This window comes from Taeniopygia guttata, chromosome Z (genome assembly GCF_048771995.1).
Source record: "Taeniopygia guttata chromosome Z, bTaeGut7.mat, whole genome shotgun sequence".
Classification (NCBI taxonomy): Eukaryota; Metazoa; Chordata; class Aves; order Passeriformes; family Estrildidae; genus Taeniopygia; species Taeniopygia guttata.
This window is the reverse complement of record NC_133063.1, coordinates 50,208,654-50,227,634: the sequence shown is the minus strand read 5'-3', so window position 1 is coordinate 50,227,634 and position 18,981 is coordinate 50,208,654. Positions and strand designations below refer to the sequence as shown.

Sequence of the window (18,981 nt, the reverse complement as noted above, 5' to 3'; positions counted from 1 at the left end):
CAGCATCCCAAAGACGGACCAACCAACTAATTACAGACTCATCAGGTCGTCGGGTATAATCCTTCCTCAGGCCACGAAGGTCCTTTAGGGAAAAGGACTCAGTATTGGCCTCTGATCTTGTACCAGTTGCTTTGACTTCTGATTTTATGTCAGCAGGCATTGAGGGTCCCTCTCCTGCATTATCATCATCAACGTCATCATCCACTGGTCGATTGGTCTTTTCTGTGCGCTTCCCACTTCTTGTGCTAGTAGCAACAGCTATTGGTTGAGGCTTGGCTGCTGAGTCTGGTTTAGCTGCTAGCTTTGAGCCGGGGGTGTTGGCTGCAGCCTGAGTGACTGGGATAGCTGCTGATTTATCTCCCTGCCCCCCTTCCTCTGTCTGCTGCCCTACAGTATCTAGCAGGGTGCGATAAGCATATGCCAGGGCCCAGCTCACTGCAATGATCTTTTTCTCCTTAGAGTTATCATGGCACTTCTCTTTCAGGTACTTCGCCACCTCAGCCAAATTCTGAATTTGTTCACTTGTAAAGTCCCAGGCTATAGGGTCAGAAAATTCCTTTAAGATTTGGCCCATATCCTCCCATTTCCCACACCACTCAGGATTTCTCACACCTGGGTCTACTCCTGGGTCAGAGGTCTCATCAGCCCCTCTAGAAATCTCAGCCCTCATTCTAGAGAGACTGCAGACTGTATAGAGAAAGCTTACCAGATTAAAGACCAGGAAGATGGTCTCCTTAACAGTCAGGGGAAACTGAACGTTCTCTAATAGGGAGGTAACAAATTCAGAGGAGAAGAAGGAAAGCAAAGGCTGAAAAGCCTCATCCCCTACTTCCCCTCTAACAAACTGGCTGTACAACCATAACCATGAACCATACATTCCAGGAACAGACCTCAGCACCTTTATAAACCCTCTGGAAGCTATTACAGCCAAGCACAGCCCGATGGATATTCTGGTCAGTGCCCTTCTACTGCAAAACTTACGTATTAGGGACAATACCGGAGCTATTCCTGGATAAAAAAATAAACCTAGGGACCACAGGGGGATTAAGATCTCAAAAACCCCTAGGGACCAGAGACACATGCAGGCCTTCACCCCAAGAGACAATATTAATTCAAACAACATAACCAGTAACTGCTTCATACCCACACAAAATAATTGGAACAAAAATATGATTACAACAGGGTTTTTTCCACTCTCTCGAGCCCCACATTGGGCGCCAAAATATTTGTCCTAGTTTAGGGCAAATTTGGGGAAAACCCTCTGAAAGGAGCCCCCAGGAAATAAACCCCCACAGCCCCTCCCCACCCACCTGGTTCAGGGAAAAATTTCCTCTGAGAGAGAAGTGGAAAAGAACCTGTTTATTCAACGAACAAAGCACTCCCCAGCACCAAAACAATTTACAACACCAGATGACAACAAAACTCTTTCACCCCTCTGAAGAGATGAACAAATCCAGAAAGTCCTTCCTGGGAGTGGTCGCCCAGGTCTGGGGGCTGGGGATGGCTGCTGCAGATCACTAAATGCAGGATCTCAGTGCTCCTTGGTGTTTCCCAGATCCCAGTCCAGAGCAGGTTGGATGGTATTCAGGAAGAGGAAAGGAAAAAGCAACAGTCCAGGGAAAGAATTGGACTGCTTAGCTAACCTAACTAGGAAGCAAGCAAAGCAAGAAAGCAGGCAAAGCAAGCAAGCCAAGCAAGCAAAAGCAAGCAAGCAAAGCAAGCCAGCCAGCCCTAGCCTTTTCTAGACAGCAGACCATGGGGGGAGGTGAACTGGCTGATAACAAGGCAAAACAAACTTTCACTTTCAGAGTCAGTTTTGAAAGTACAGAACATAATATCAAACGTAAACAGAACACACGATTGGAGATACAAACACCATAACGTCACCCTAGGACACTTTGCCTACAGGTATCCACTTTATCCACCTGTGGATTTTGAGTTTTTTGAGGCTACTATCTGCTACATTTTGCCCATGAAAGATCATGTATAAGTGCTACATAGAATCAACATTTGAGATCAACTTTTGTGTGTGAGTCTGTGGAGAGACCAAGTCAGAAACTTTCAATTTTATTTTAAATCACATCTGTGACTAAGTATCATGTGAAGCAATACTTACAAAAACTGCTTGTCCTTCAAGTTGACCCTGGGAAAAAGCAAATAGGACTTGTTAAGAACTAAAATAATAAAAAGTGATGGCAAAAGCAGAATAAATAATCGATCAGAGAATTAAAACAAGACCAATGCTGCAGCACATAGCAGTCTGTGTGGCTGTTAATCATCTGCATGAGTACTGGGACGCAGACTTTCCTCTCCCAGTGATTAAAAAGTACTGCTGTTAGGATTAATATAAAAAACCCAATGGTGTTTGATCTTTCTTGGCAGTACTAGCAAAAATAGTTTTTAAGAAACAAAAAAGGTGAGAAAGAAGGGAGAAAATAATGCATTAATAAAGAAATGCTATATCATGATGGCAATATTGTTTTATTCCCTGTGATCCCAGAATCCTGCAGAAGTCAGAACTGACAATCAGAGTGATGGAAACCTGCAGGAAATATGAGCATCCTACTCACTCACAATTCTAGTGATTAAGTGGGGAAGAAAAAGGGAAGGAGGAAAGAGAAGGGGAAAATGAAAAAAAAAAAAACCAAAACCAAAGCAAGATTGCAAAGGAGATATAAAAGAAAAAACATAACTTTAAAAACAATGAAGAGCAATGAGGAAAAAGTAGTCCTTTCAAGTACAAAATAAACACTGGCAGTTGGGGGAATCTTCTAGAATATGAACTTGCAGAACTACAACTAAAGCAGCCATATTTCAGGAGGCCACAGTCTCACACAGAAGCAAAAACACTCTGTGTATTAACCCACACAGCTGTGTCAGACACTGCAATACACATACAGTAATAGTGCAGCTCTCCCTCATATACTCATGCAATTCCACTCCTTCCATGAGTGAAAATGCATGCATTTGAAATTAAAAGCTCTATTTTAGTAATTTTACTGACAAAGGCCACTACTGAGAGCAATTTCCAATAGTTTTACATGATAAAACAGTAAGACAAGAAGGAGAAAAAGTGCATCACTCAAACACAAAAACATTACCCAGAGCAGACTTGGGGCTTGGATCCTCAGCATATTTTGCCACTGTAGACAAAACTACAAGGAGACAGTTGCAAGTTTCCACTTGCATGTTCTGCTCCAGTGTTCTGATTGTTGTTGAAAAGAAATACTCACCATGCTAATCATATCCAGACTCAGGGGAACATCATGTGAGAGCTGTTTAACTGCTTTGTCACCTTCAACTTCTGAGTAAAAGACCTTGGGAAGAAGATATAGTCAAACTTGTTACAGCAATAACTCAGAATGACTTAAGAATGAGTGCACTATTGCATCATTGTCACACTGAGGACAGAATTTGAGCCCAAGATCCCCTGCCTTTTCAAATGCAGGAAAAGCTGAAGTCCTTTACTATTCCTTACATATTTGCTAGAAGCTGTCAGTGTGACCAAAGGACACCATCACACAGTGTATACACTTACCTAATGTGAAACACAGTTGTAGGGCTTGTAGCATAGACCTGAGCTGTTTCATTGTGCATCATTTGTCTGTCGTTACCATGAACAGTTAAAGAGTTGTAGGACTAGTCTGCACTACACAGACACCTTACTTCATGTAAGAAAGATGTTGACATTCCATGATTATGACATTACAAAAATTGCTGAATCATAAAATGTCTCTCTGTGTTTGCTGCCATGTACTGGAGACTAATGAGACAGACAATCTGCTTTGCTGTGCACATAGACGCAGAGATGCCAGAGGGTCAAGATACTACAATGAAGACATTTTGGGTAGAGCATTGTTGATGCTGCTTGTCATTGGTTTTATGATCATGCCACACACACCAGCTCAAGGCTTAAAAAAACAAGTGGAGCTCAGATGCTTGATCTGTACTCATGAAGAGTGACCACTGTTTACAACTTAGGCCACTTACTCCCTGCACCTCTGTTTTCAAAGAGAAAGGTGGTCCCAGTTATACAGAGCCCACCTGAGGCAGTTCCTGACTGCAGCAAGTGCTTTTTGGAGTTTTAGACTACTATATGCTAGTTCATACCACTTTCATAACAACAAAATTAATTTTGCAGCTTGGCTACACTTGTGTCATTTACAAGACTGTGGGATAAAGTAGCACGTGTACCAGAAATACCTATTGCAGGGATTTTTTCCCTTAATGTACATTAATAATTAAGGTACTCCGTAGTATTCTGCTTCCCACCTTTTTACATAAAACTGAATTTGGGGTATTTTATTCTTGGAAATTTCCAATCTATCCATAGAAAATGCTAATAATAGAAACTGCTATTCGGTTTTTGTTGTTGTTGAAGGGGAAAGCAACATATTTTAGTCAACACCTCACACTTTTGGTGCTAATTTCCCGCTGATTCACTTCCATTTTGGGACTGAGTTTCATTGCCATGGAATACCTGTTAAAACAATACCTAATAAAAATGAATGAACGGCATGTTATTGCTTATAGTTTTTCTTCTTGAACACTAAAATACAGTAACCAGTTTAGCCTAGCCATTCTTTGCCCTATAGGCAGAAGGTAACATGGCAGAGGCTTGATGGGGGTCAGAGATTTCCTAATAAAATTGCTGAGTATAACAGGAAAATCATTCAGCTTATTTAACAGAAACTGACTTCTGAGGTGGGGTGAAATAAAACAAAAGCCCTTTTGATATTTATGGCTGCAGGTGGGTTCCCAGGGATTCTAGGCAGTACAGTACCTATCAGGAAAAGAGTCCATGAAACAGTCCTCCCCTTGTACCTGTTGCAAGTCTGGGAAGTTTTAGAGGCTCAGTTTGAAAACATATTACTGCTAAAGTAATCCTCAGGCTGGAAGTAAGAGTCAAAGGATTTGCATGGCTCTCACTTGCACAGTGCAATATCGACCTGCTCTGCTCTACTTTACTGTTTTATCAGAGAGCACTGAGACACTTGCAGGAAAACCACAACAGAAAAGCAATCTATATCCACTGCAGGCCCTTGGCATCCAACCCAAATTCCCATCATAGCCTGATTCTAAACCATGAGCTGCTTATTTTTTTAAGGTTACAGCTCAGTCTGCTCAAGCCCCACTGTCCCCTGGCCACTTTCTGGGCAGTGACACTGCTTGTGAGAAGGGGCTGTCCTGCTGGTTTCAGCGTGTGCAGCCTGAGGCCAGGCAGCAGCACGGAGCATCACTTACCATGTACCCTGCGATGGTGCTGGCATGCTGCTTTGGCATCTTCCACTGCACGCTGAACGCTGTGCAGTTCAGTGAATCCAGCCGAATATCCAGAGGAGGCCCCAGCCGCTCTGCTAAAAACAAAATGGCATTGTATATATAAGGAGCCATTGGACAGAACATAAGGAGCCATAGGACAAAACCCCTCTCCTTTAGATATCTGGCAGGTATGTCTTTGAAGAATAGGCCTGTGCTGCCCTCACTACAAACTATCAAACACACCCCACTACTCAGATTTGACTTGGGTCCCCCTTTTCCCTCTCCGCTTCTGACTTACAAGGTAGCAGTGGAACACCAGGAGAGGGGTTGCAAAGGGGGACATCGCCTCTTCTTAGTGGGCGAGATGTTGCTTAGCTTAGGAGCATGCAGTGCTTCAAGCAATGTCATTGAACAGCTCATAGGCTTTTAAATATATTCCTGAAATGCCGGATTCTACCCAGGACCCAAAGACAGGGACATTCACACATCCATACTGCTTGTACAGTACAGCTGTGGCACAGATTCAGACTCCTGGGAATGTCTCCCAGAAATTGTCTGGAAGACAGTACCTCTCACACACCACATTGTAAGTCAGTATGGACATCTTTGGGGAAGGAAGGTGTAGAAGAGAGCCAAACCATGCCATGTCCCCTGGGCCCTTGCCCATTTTCTTCATTGTCATGGACTTAGTCCCATGGATTCCTGCTTGGTCCAGGGACTCTGAACACAGCATGTGCTACCTCCTATGCTCACCTTCTGCCCTGCACTCAGCAGTAGCTGGAACTACACAGCACTTGCTACCTAAAGCAGTGGCAGGGATGAGCAGCCAGGGCTGGTGTATCAATGTACACTTACGAAACATTTCATATTCAGAAAACAGCTTTCTAATCTTCACAACACCTAATAAGGCAGATTAGCATTTCAGGTGCATTAGCAATAAGGAAGAAAGAATACACCCCTGAACATTTACTCTTAACATATTCATAGCATCCTTGTGTTACTTTCTGGAGAAGATCTATGAGACAAATTTGCTGGAAGGCATAGTTGCCGAAATAATGAATTTTCTAATCTGAATGCACTATAGGCCAATAACATTATTTATTCCAAGTATTTGGTAAATAATTTGGAACAACAAATAAATTTGAACAAAATGCAATCCATTTTTAGACTATCTGCAAACAGAGAGACAACATCTGTTTAATAAGGAGCCAAATAATGAATTATTCACTTAGCCCTAGAAAACACTACTATCTCCAGGTTGCAGATGATGAAAGAGACACAGAGAGCCAAACAGTGACCTGAGTTATACTGGCCTATAAATTGTCACTGTGGAGTAAATACAAAGCCCTGGACTATGCCAGGGAAAACAAAAGCAAGGAGCCAGAGAGGCCTATATTTTTATCCTCCTTGTTTAGTTCTCCCTAGAAGTTAGGGAATTCCCTTAACACAACAGGGTTATGGCTGGATGCTTGCTTGGGAACCAGTCATAAGCACCATCAGTCCTAGCACTGTCTTTGCAAGCAGCTTCAGGTGATGGCCAGCGCTCACTACACCATTGCATCCTGCCCTAAGACAGAGCCGTGCGACAGGCAGGCACACAACACTCACACTGCAGGGGACCTGCTGCCTCATGCCCAGACCAGGAGCCAAGAGGAAAAAGAAAGCCAGTGGCAGCTGTGATCCATGCACAGTTATTTCCTGGGGAGGCTAGAGGGCAAGGCAGAGAGGAGTATCTCATGCAGCATGGCAGTCACAGAGTCCTCTGCTGTCACCACTCCTGGCCTGACAGCTCAGTGATGGGCATCTGGGGATTCAGAGTCACTTCTGGTTGTCAGAATTTCTCACAACCTGGCATAAAGTAAAAAATGTCCATTTCTGGACTGAACTTTCCCTTTGCAGACATGGCAAAGTGATGCCAGGATCTGACACAAGCATTGTTTATGGCACTGAGCTGCAGGAAATGTCATGGCTTTTGAACAACCATATCAAAGCGATTTGTCAGCTGACCACAACGGCTGCAGCACATGTCACTGCTCTACTGACAAGCCATTTTGAGATAAATCTGAGCTTAATGTATTTTGCATTATTTTACAGAGCATCATGTATCATGCACACTAAACATAGATACTGAAACGGGTCTAAACATTTATGGTTTTATGTCAAACGTCATGTTTAGACTATTAAAACTAAGAAAAAGTTTTCAAGGGTATATCTCTTGGGGTATTTGTAGTTTCTCCTACAACTGGGGTCAGAAATACCTCTTCTCAAAACTCAGCATGAAACCTCTGCTAATCTGATAGCACCAGGCACAAACTGAGCCTCCTCCCCTCTGCACCCTGTGGATTGGGAATCTGCAGAAAAGTGAGACATATCCACTCCTTCTACATGCTCTGAAGCTCTGTCTGAGTGATGATCCCCCTGCCAGGGTCTTCTGCAGTTAGGTCAGTGAATACCTAAGAAGGCATGGAGATTTGTTCTGATCATAAAGAACAAGGAGCCAATTAATATAAACAAAAAAATTAAACATGTTTTGTACAAACACAGTCATTCTCCTTTCTGGCCCATCAGGCACAGAAAGTTCAATTCTGTCCAAAATGCTTTTATAGTAATGGAAGCAATTACTCTAGTGCCATGCAAAGAAGCCATTAATCAAGGGGGAGCACTCTTACACATATTATGACTATACAATGTGAAAGTATATCAAACACAAGAACTTAATGAGCATTTAGCCTCATTAGATAAGCAATGTTGAGCTGACAATGTTGTGTTTGCTTTTCTGCTTACAGCTTCTTTCCTTCCCGTTTATATGTCTTTGTTTATATGGCTCTGTACTTCTAAAAATACGCAAAAACCACCAAACCAGTAAAAAAGTCACCAAACAAGCTCTCCAAGTAAGCTGAAGAATACACAAGAAGTCTCCCTGAGGTGCAGTAAATTTTGCCATTTCAAAATAATAACCATTATTTAAATTTCTGCTTCACAAAAGCAGATAAAATTAAAAATTGTGAAAATGCTTATGCCTTCAATACAAGTATCACTTCCATTGTGGCTCTCACTGCTACGTACAACAGTCTCTGCCCACAGGCTACCATCAGGGTGGCCACAAGCTAAATGTGTGCCTCATGGGAATGGTCCCCAGCCTGGGCCCATCACTGGTGTTATCCTTCACTGCAATGAAGAGGTGAAATTCTTTGCTGTGAGGGTGGTGAGGCACTGTCACAGGCTGACCAGAGAGGTTGTGGATGCCCCAACCTTGGCAATGCTCATGGCCACGTTAGATAAGGCCTTGAGCAACTCAGTCCAGTCAGAGGTGTCCCTATGGCAAGGGGGTTGGGATTAGATGGTCTTTAAGGTTCCTTAAATCCCTTAACATTCTACCATTCTATGATTCTATGTAGCCTTCCCTCTAGGTGCTCCTTGCCATCACTGAATCCACCAGCAGAAATGTCACTTCCACGTCTGCCCCTGTGATTTTGTGCAGTTACCCAGAGTACACAGTAGAAACACTTCCAGTGAATCCACCCTCTGCTCCCAGGCCAACCATGCTAGCCTTGTGCAGGGCTCAGGAGCAGCCACTTCATCTGGATCCTTTCCTCCAGCTACTGCAAAAGACTGCTTATGCAGGAAGCTCTTCCTTCCTTCTAGTACTGGACTGAAAGCTAAATCTTACTACAGTGATGAACAGTTGTGAGAAAAAAACTCAACTTCAAATGAAATAAATTTCTAATGTTCATAAGCTTCACATTTGAAGCACACTGGATAAATTGGATATAGCTCATCCCTATTAGTATATACTACTACTACTACTACTATTTTAGAGCAGATTTCAAAACCGATTCAAATTTTACCTTAGATTAAAATACTAGTGATTGAAAACAGTTCTAATCTTAAATACTGATGAATGGAATATCTGAAAGGATTTGTGTTAGAAAATTTTCTTTTAGAATTTTAATCATATTTTGAATTTAATCTTTTCCTTTTAGATGTTGTTACTATATCAAGGCATACAGGTAGTAACAGGTACTTGCATATCCCGAAACAGCATGCAAATTCACTGATACAATCCACATGCAATAATACAGTAATACATTTAAGGGAAAAGAGATCTTAAATTTCATCTTTATGAGTTTGTAGTTTAGAAAATCAAAATCTTTATACTACATGTTCTGTACTACTCTTAACGAGACAGCATAAGCCAATGAAAGGAGATAAGCATTTCACTGTTTTACTCCTAAACCTCTGTGGGTAAGAGCCTAAGAGGTACTGACTGACGGCTCCTTATTTTCGAGTTTGATGTGTCTCCTATTTGTGTCCCATGAAACAAGTGAAACTTGTTGATGAAATGCCAGCTGTCACTAATAACATGTCACAATGTAAGAAAAGAGGAATTTAAAAAGCTCAAGAAAAACAATTCAAACTAATTCTAAGTTTTCAGAAAAAAAAAAAAAAAACACTTTCCAGAAATACCTCTGAATTTCTTCTGTTTGAAACATTATTTGTGTTCACCAATTCACAAAAAAACCTTCCCTATAAATTTTATTAAAATAGCGTTTTATCATTGTAATAGCTGTTTTTGAGGGAAAAAAGCTTGCCTGCTCCAAGAGCTGAAACAAAGTGTAGAACAGTTCATTCACTCTCTTACTGAAATATTGGTGAAATTCTTATTTATTAAGCAATAAACAGTGATAAGGTCTTTTGCTTCCCTTATTTTACAGTTATGCAAATACCACAGTGGAAGGAAGGCAACATGACAAACTGAAAAGGTCAGGAAATTCTAAATTAAAAAAATATGCCATCTTTAAATTCTTTTGAAGCCATTTCCAGCTCCCACTGCCCAGCTGCAGCATGTAAGAGAGCAAGAATTTTGCGACCACAACAACTACAAAGGACGAGGACTCAACACTGGAAAATCTCAGCCATCCTGTCCTGGTTCTGCACCCAGAGCAACAACATCCACACACTGAAAAGCTTGATAGTTGTTTCTCTGAATGAATCACCTAGCACTGCATCAGATCCTGCAGCACAGATGGCAGGTAACATGGCCCTAGAGAAGCACAATGGTTTTTGATTCAAACCAGAGTGCACAAATCTTTGGAGATACTAACCTGACCTTCATTAGCCCTTTAAAAATACTGCAAAAGAAGCCACAATGAAAAAAATTTCCCAACATTTTAATAAATAACAGGATTGGACTCATGTATTATTTTGCTATGTTTATATAGCATCTGCTATCTGCCCCAGGGACAACTGAGGTGACAGTCACTGGGATTTTTATAGCCCAGCAAAGGACTCAGAACTTAAGCTACAGTGCAACACTACAAATCCCATTAAGAACGAAGAGGCACAATGTCACCGGTTGCTTTGTCGTGGCTTTTCCTGCTGTACCTTGGCCCTCAGATCACTGAACAGGAAGGCAGCAAGGGGAAGTTCTCTCCTTACACTCCTTCCTGGAGGAAGGTTCTGCTCCCAGGAAGGCTGCAGCTGCAGCAAAGGGAAGGAGAGAGGAGGTGAGCCCTGCAGAGTGCAACAGTGACTTCAGGACTGAAAAGGAAAAGCAGTAAGTACATTAAAAAAAAAAAAATTGTAGACCTATATATAAAAGTTTCTGGCTATGGATGGTTATGCCCTGGATACACTTTTGAAGAATTCCTCGTGCTGAAGGTTATAGAAAGCAGGGGACATCATATCTCTGACCAAAGGTCTAGTCGGTATCTGTCTTGCTCTAGTAAAATGAGCACATCAGACAATCTCTAGGCAACTCTGAAAGGTTTGTGTTTTTAATAATTATTGCTCAGAGGCCAGTTTGATTAGCAAGGTGTACTTGCACCTGAATAACTTGGCGAAATATTTCACCTAATGGAAGCATTTTCCACTTCCAGAGGAAATGGAGTATAAGTGCCTGTAAAAACCCCTGCCAAGACACTCCCCTTGCAAAACTTACACTGCATTTCTGGAAATCTGAGTCAAAATCTGAAGCTTACTCCTCTAAAACCAGGCTTGTGCTTTGCCCATTGAAGGCTCAGTGCTGGGGTATGTCTGTCCTAGCTCCTGACATCTCTGCAACGCCTTGGCCTGGCAGAGGAAATTAGTAACCAGGTTCCTGTTCTTGGAGAAGGGATGGGACAGCACTGAGGCTCACTTCTCCCTTCTCCAGCCTACAAGTTACTTGAATGAAAAGCTCCACATTTTTTCTGGCTTGGGATTTCCCATCTGGGCTCCAGCCTGCCTTGGCCCTGTGGATGTGTCCAGTGACTGGCAGGGTGCAGCCAGTTCTGCCTGCTGCCAGCACGCTGCCTGCCCTGCCGTGGCCTGTCTTCTCACAGCAGTTTTCAAATAACTTTGATAAAACGTATCTAAGAGATTTAACTTAAGTGTCAGAAGGTAGCTGACATCAAGCAACCTTACGTCACCCTTCTGTGTAATAGAATTTTGTAATTTGTGGGACAGGCTGCTTAGGAATCAGTATGCCAGTAGCATATCCTGGCATCTTCTCCCACCTCTTTTGTCTCATGGGTTATGCATCCAAGGTGGTAGCAAGCACAAATACTGGAGGAGCTTCATAAACCACAGCACTTTGAAAAGTAAAAAGGGCCGTGAAATTGTAAAAATGTCAAATAAATAACTTGAAAATTTATTATCCCGTCAATTAATGTCACTTATTTTTCAGGTGTTTGCTGTCCAAACCTTATTAACTCAATGGAACACATGGTAAAATTGTTCATGGCAGTTGAAAAGTGTTCTCCTTGATGTACCTTAATTGGTTCACTTTATCTACTACACATTTCTTTTTTGCTGAAACCCAGAACAAAAGAGCCCTTGAAGAAACATCTTACTTGGTACAAGAAAATAATTAAAGGGAAGCTTCCTGAATAGTGGTCAGATAGAAAAAAATTACAATCAGATAATTACACATGCATTACATACACATATGTAAAAATATTAAAGTGTAAAGAGGACAAAGCTGACCACATGACAGGCAACAAATATACAGGGGGAGGACGTGACATGCAGCATTTGAGTTCCCACAGTCCTTCCAAGTCCTGAGTGACTGTTTTGAAGCTCATTATTCATGGACACAAATGATCTGGTCCTGCTCCAGAAAGAATCACAAAAATCAGCATGTGGGTTTATTATCCCTGAGGTTCTGGCACAGGCCTCACAGAGTTAAACAACACAAAGTGTAGCAACCTCCCACCAAACACTCTATATTTATCACAAAGCCAGAAAACACTCATTTCTCTGTAGAAAGCAGAGTAGTTTGGTCCAGTTGGTGTTTTCAGTCCATGACAAGGTGGAGGAGGAGAGCTCAAAGGAAGCTAAACCGGCAAGGTGAAACACATGTTTTCAGGAGATCCTCGTGACACTCTGCAAAATCACAGAGGGAATGAGGCTGGAAGGCACATTTGGAGATCACCTAGTCCAAACCCCTGCTCAGAGCAGGCTCAGCTGCACCAAGACTTTGCATAAAGAGGTTTGAATATCTCCAAGGACAGAGACTCCACAACCTCTCAGGCTAAATTCTCAGTCACCCTCACAGTAAAAAAGTATTTGCTCACTTTAAGGGAAATATCCTGCTTTCCCTTTGTGTCCATTGCTTTCAGCCCTGTCACAGGACACCACTGAGAAAAACCTAGCTCCATCTTAATTACTCCCTCATCATTTATATACACTTGTATGATTCCCACAAGAATTTTACTTCTGAAGAAAATCTGGCATCTTCTCAAGGAGCAGGAAATTCTTCCCCAGATCAGTTCCTCCATAAGAAATGGGATAATTCCAATACCTTCCGCAATCAGCAAGTCTCTCCATTCACCAGCACTATCAGTAAAACCAGAGGAAATTCTTTGTCTATACTAAGTGACTGAAATAACTGTGGTTTTTAAACCTGAATCCCTGCACTGATTCAGTGTGGGACATGACCTGTGCATTCAAAGAACCAGAAACAAGCAGCAGGATGTGAGAGCTAAGAGACCGACAGGGAAAACCCTCTTTGGTGCAAGAGACAATGAGACGTGGAAATATATCCCAGCATAACGAACAAATACATAGGGCAGAATGGGGGCACATGACCCAGGCACAGCTGTGATGTCCACAGCTAGTATCTAATGCTCCCTAATCCTCTCAAAGCATTCCCTGCTCACTGTCTCTTGCAGCCTGTAGAATCCAACCCTTTGTCCCAAACCTCTACTGGGGCTAACTCCTGCAAACCATGCCCTTTACTTGGCATGAGCTGGTCCTAACAGCTCGCTTTTTTTTCTGCTTTAAAGCCATTTTAGGCACTATCTTGTTCTTTGTCCAGAAGTCCTGAAAGAATTGCATATATGCTGCCTCTGGAAGAAGGTTTCTTCTTCCATTCTATGACCCTGTGGGTCTGCAGGGGTAAATGGCTGGAAGGCCCTCATCTCACCCTACTGAGTGAGTCTTTTGGCACACACATGGACAGAGAAATAGTTCTTCACTGCAAAGTTCAAGTCTCCCATTGTGACTGACCAATTAAGATGGGAACATTAGCAACCTGCACACCACAGGTCCACATGGGAACAAGAACATCATTAAATGGGAACAGAAACTAAAAATGCCAGCAGGACATCAATGTCCAAGCATGGCTGGAGTATCAGCTGCAATGCCAACATCTCTGTAAACAATCATCTTCATAAAATGCCTGCTTATTTTTGGAAACATGTTACCTTCTCCTGTAATTGTCTCGAAAGCAGAATATGAAAGAGACCTCACATTTTAGTTCCAAGGAACAGATTTTGGCTTCTTCAATCTCTAATTAAACCACAAAATTTTTGGTCCTAGACACATACTTTCCATCGTCTACAGTTTGACAGGTTTTGTTCATAGTTTTGCTTCTTTTTTCCTAAAATGATACGCTAGTTGAAATGTTTCATGCATAAAAGCAATTAACTTGAATGAAATACTGTATAATTTTTGCCCTTAGGATTTTTTATCAAAAGATTTTTGAGCACAGAAACACAAAGCCAGTCTTGATTTAAACCTTTGTATTAAATGGTGCAACAATACCTCTGGTACAGCAGAAAGATCAGAATGATTCGATCTGTATTTGAAAGAAGCATGATCAACATTCACAGGATGTTCATTTCCCATCATTTTAGAAAGACAATTTTGCAAGTTCCAAATGTACATAGGTATTGATATATATCATCATTTTCATAGATACCAGCAATTTTAACCTACTTTTAAAATTGAGAGAGGTGTTAAGAGTAATCTGTCTTGGGATTCTTCCAGCTTCAGAGATCTTTCTGTGCAAATAACACTGGACTGACTATCCTCTAAGGATGTGGGGAAACTCAGAACCACTCAGTGTCTTCTCAGAAGAACTGTTCTTGACACGACTGCTATCTGCACTGTTATATAAAATGTGTTTATTAGCTGTAAGATTAACATATATAAGGGGAAAGACACCCTATCAATACTTGGGGATACACTCAGAAAGCTATGTTCAGCTCTGCACACCTCCATATGGCTTATATTTTCTAGCTTTAAAAAATTATCCAGGATAACTTTGGCAATGCTTGAGTAAGACATCTTTTAAAGAAAAGAAAGCCAATGCATTTTAGCTATCCACCTACAGGGATCCAACCCAATAGAAGAAAGGGTTTCTTCCATGACCACGTAGCTGTCCTCTCCCTTTTGAACAAATGGTTCCCTTTATCAATATTGTCAGGATTCCTTTTTTCATTGGAGGCCAGTATCCTATGGGACTTTCCTCAACAGTAGTCTTTACTCCTGGGTGTAGCTACCTTATGTTCAAGGGAAGAACTGGCCTGAACTTGGTGCATTTCACACTATATGCTTCTCACCTGCAGAGTTTCATGGATCATCACACAGCGTATCATTATCTAGGTTTGAGTTAGACACCTGGTTGTGCAAAAGCTTTCCCCCTAAGCCTTCAATTTTCAGTGGCTTATGCCCTCCTGAAGCAGTTACTTTCAAAGATGAATTCTGGTGTGCTTGTTCTCAGCTCAGTGACTCTGAGAAGTCTGAAAAAGTAATGTTGATATTTTGCTGTGGTTTGGATGGTCACATTATACAAAATAACTAATCTGGTTGTTTGTTCAGATGTGTAAGCATCTTCACTAAAGGTAAAAAATAAAGGAAAATAAAATCTTGCCTAGCCAAAAGTATTTCCTTTCAGCTGGAATTAGTCAAGAAGAACAGGTCTGGGGATTTGTTTGATTTGTGGGATTTTTTTTTAGATAGATCATTTGTTTGCACAAAAAACAATTAAGAAATTTCGTTCAAGATCACATATCTAACATAATCTCCTGTGTCCCTGTGATTTAGGAAGTCTTTTGTTATGCAATCATAGACCACCATCACACTGATAAATATTGCACTCAACTGTACACTCAATAATGAAATAATAAACTCTGCAAAGACCTATTCATGGTTGTTTGCTTAGATTACAGGTATCTTTAATATCCTTTAATGACTTTTTAATATTACAAACTTTCTATAAGCATTTTAGACTTTAATCTTCTTATGATGGAAAAGTTGTGAAAAGGTTCTATCAGTCCTGTTTTGAGGACATGAAGCAATGATAGCCACCTTTTTAAAATGAATTTTATTTTCAATTATAAAAAAGAGCATAAAAAGAGCATAAACACACATTGAAAGAGCGTAAATATGCAAAAATTTGAGTTCCAATACCTGAGGAGTTACAAACTTCCAAGTATTCTCTCAGCTAATCAATGAGTTTTAAGGGGCGCTGAAGAGAACTCATGTACTGAAATTTTCCAGTTTAAGAAAACAAGGTACTATTCTGTTCCTCAGGATGTCTTTTGGGGGACTGACATTCAGAGTTCCTGCCACTAAGTTTAAGGTGATTATGACTGTTGGATGTGTTCACTTCTAATGAGCTGCAAATAGTACACAGTGCTGTCCTGTCCAGCCCAGTGTTAATGAGAGAAAAAGAGGGGTTTTTTTTCTGCAAGACACACCAGAAGACACCATGAAAATCACCCACACATTATCACTCAGTTAAAGCCTGGAAGCATTGACTAAAATTGGGGTACAGCTATGATGAGCACCCTATAGGACTGCTAAAGTGTCTAAAGTGGCATGGTGGAAAAGGATAAAAGCATAAAACCACTCAATTCCCATTAAAAAAAAAAAAAAAAAATCTGGCCTGTGAAGGACTGGCAAGCCATCAAAGACAGTCTGTGACAGTTTCAAGGCAGAAAGATTACCCAAGAATCACTCTAGTGCCCTGACTCCAAAACAACCCCTCCTCTCCAAAGCATCACTGTGAATCCCAGTATCTGGTATAGAATGTCTTGGCTAATGAACACTGGTAGAAGTCTGAATAGTCATTTCAGACATTGGCATTGGCAAAATGGTGCCAATGAAAAACACTTACTGAAAGTTTCCTTGTATAGAAGATTGCAATTTCATGGTGGAAAGGGCACAAGACATTTTGCTACAAGTGAGACTAACTAAAGTCAGAAAACATACTTCAAAATAAGTAACAATGACACATAGAGTTACATGCTCAAGTGGACCAATTTACCACATTCCTATTGCTGCCCTGGAAAGAATTATTAGAGTGATCCTATCTGCATGAGGTGGTGATGTGATTGATCAGTTTTCAGAATTTACCAGACCATGGACCCCAGAGGCACAAGAAAAAGGCCAATCAAAATGAGAATATCACACAATGTTGTGATGCAATTTACACCTGAAGGTGACAAAAACAACAAATACATATATAATGAGTGCTTGATTTTATTGATGCTGAATGAATCAGGCATTTTTGAAACTGTAAGAGGATGATACTAATCTTCCCTCAAATAAATTATTCACATCTTCTTTATTAGTTCTAGCTCACAGATATGCACTGTCTCTGACAGTTCTACATCCTTCACATTAGGAATCATTCAGTTTCCATGTCATTTCTCTTCTCAGATACTTTACATCTAGCAGCAAATCAACCTTACTCTTGCATGCTTTACATGTAGGATTTATTATAACAGTGAATAAGAATTCATCCTATTGTTGTTCCAAAAAACTGTAATATTTAAAAACTCAAATAAGAACCTTCTTTCCAAAACACTGTTGCATTTTTCCTATCTGTAGACCTGATTGCAAGGCAGTTTGACCTATTTTGATACATAAATATGCTAGACTTTCAAGAGTGTTCTTTACGTAGCAGCTCTTATTATAGTCAGATTTTCTAAAGAATTCAAGTATCCAGTGCCAAATCCTGATTAAAAAAGTCATTTACTGTAATGCTGACCCAGGATGTGTACTCTTTTGAAACTCTGTATTGTATAGCCCTTGTATTGTGTGCTACTCTCTTCTAAAGTCTTCAGATTTTAACTGGTCTTATTACTCCAGCATTTACACAGAAAGCTGGTGATATCTACTGCTATGTACATCTGGAAAAGAGATACAAGCCAAATTCTTTATTTATGTTAGCTGGCAAGCATAATATATTTATAAAAGGAGAAGCAATCCTGAGCATCAGATATGATTATTTTTATTCTCCATGCAGACCAGCTTACCCACTTTATTGTTCTACAGGGTGTTGGAATTTTGCACTCTTTTACTAAAGAAGCATCAATGCAATGCAGTGCCATGAACATCCACAAGACTGGTCAGCTCTTTCCCCTAAAACTCTCTAAAATCACACAACCATTAAAATTAATTCTGTATTTATTTTGGTAGCAGAGTAACACACTGGGAGTTAGCTTCAGACTCTCTATTCTTCAACCAGTTGAAACTTGAAATAGAGATGGCAAAAACCTGTGCTTTTGCAGAAGGCAAAAGCAAGAAAACAATATGAAAGCAGCAGTATGAATGCCAACTTCTGGGAGTACAAGATATTGAGAATCCCAGGCTAATCTCCTCCCAGCTATACTATTCACCACACGGTGTCTTAAGGATTTGTTTTAAGCCCTTCCCAAAGAGTCTGTCATCCCGTTTTCTTGTCTCCAGAAAATGTATTATGTAACTGTAAATAAATGGTCAAATTATTTTAGCAGTCATCAGGATGTCTTGTATTTGAGTACAACAGCCTATTTCCCTGAAGATTACTTTAAGAGTTGCATTTATGGCCATTTTACTACATACTTTTAACTTCACAAACAGATTTCTCACTTTGCTGCTTTCTTGAGTTTATAAAACTGATCTTTTTAAGCTAAGCCTTGAACTGAAATTTGGGAAAAATGGAGATCCATTTTACTATCTTTTTTCCTTTGATCCACAGGACCTCCAATTCAGCTTGTTATTGAAAATCAACTGGTTTTATGATTTCTCTCTTGATATAACCTCTTGCTTTCACCTCAGTTAAAATTCCTGTACAAGTCTCACATCTATCACTATTAAAAGGGCAAAATGAAAGAAAAAAAAAATCCTGAAGAACTTTTTACTGTCTTATCTCTTCTTTACTCACTGAATGTGTAATTTTGGATGTATGAGTAAATGGTAGTTCTTTTCTACTCTTAACCACCCAGCCTGATATCCTGCAAAACAAGGCAGAGATGTTCCAGCTACACGAAACCTGTTCTGAGTGTTTTGAGAGCAACATTTCACAGTAAGGACCCAGTCATGGGATGCTTGGGAGCCCTCAGTTCCAACAGTCCCCACAAAATGCAGATGGGATTTAAATTATATATATATATATATATATATATACCACACACAGTCTCTGTGGGGATCTCCCTCTTCAAATCTTGCTACAAGTGGATTTTG

The 18,981-nt window shown here is 40.7% G+C and overlaps 1 protein-coding gene across 5 annotated transcripts in view; it reads right to left on the bottom strand.

Annotated features, from left to right (window-relative positions):
- EGFLAM (EGF like, fibronectin type III and laminin G domains) overlaps positions 1-18,981 on the bottom strand; it is a 79,781-nt gene that overhangs the window by 58,931 nt on the left and 1,869 nt on the right. For 4 of the 5 annotated variants that reach the window (XR_012053144.1, XM_072922631.1, XM_072922630.1 and 1 more), the window contains exons 2-4: positions 5,245-5,357; positions 3,234-3,317; positions 2,117-2,143 (exon numbers count right to left, since the gene is read on the bottom strand). Coding sequence is in view for 4 of the 5 variants with exons in the window: in XM_072922631.1 (XP_072778732.1) it covers positions 2,117-2,143; positions 3,234-3,317; positions 5,245-5,357 (224 nt within the window). In the remaining variant the exon portion in view is untranslated. The remainder of the gene's footprint in view (positions 1-2,116; positions 2,144-3,233; positions 3,318-5,244; positions 5,358-18,981) is intronic. The other variant, XM_072922629.1, reaches the window with a different exon arrangement.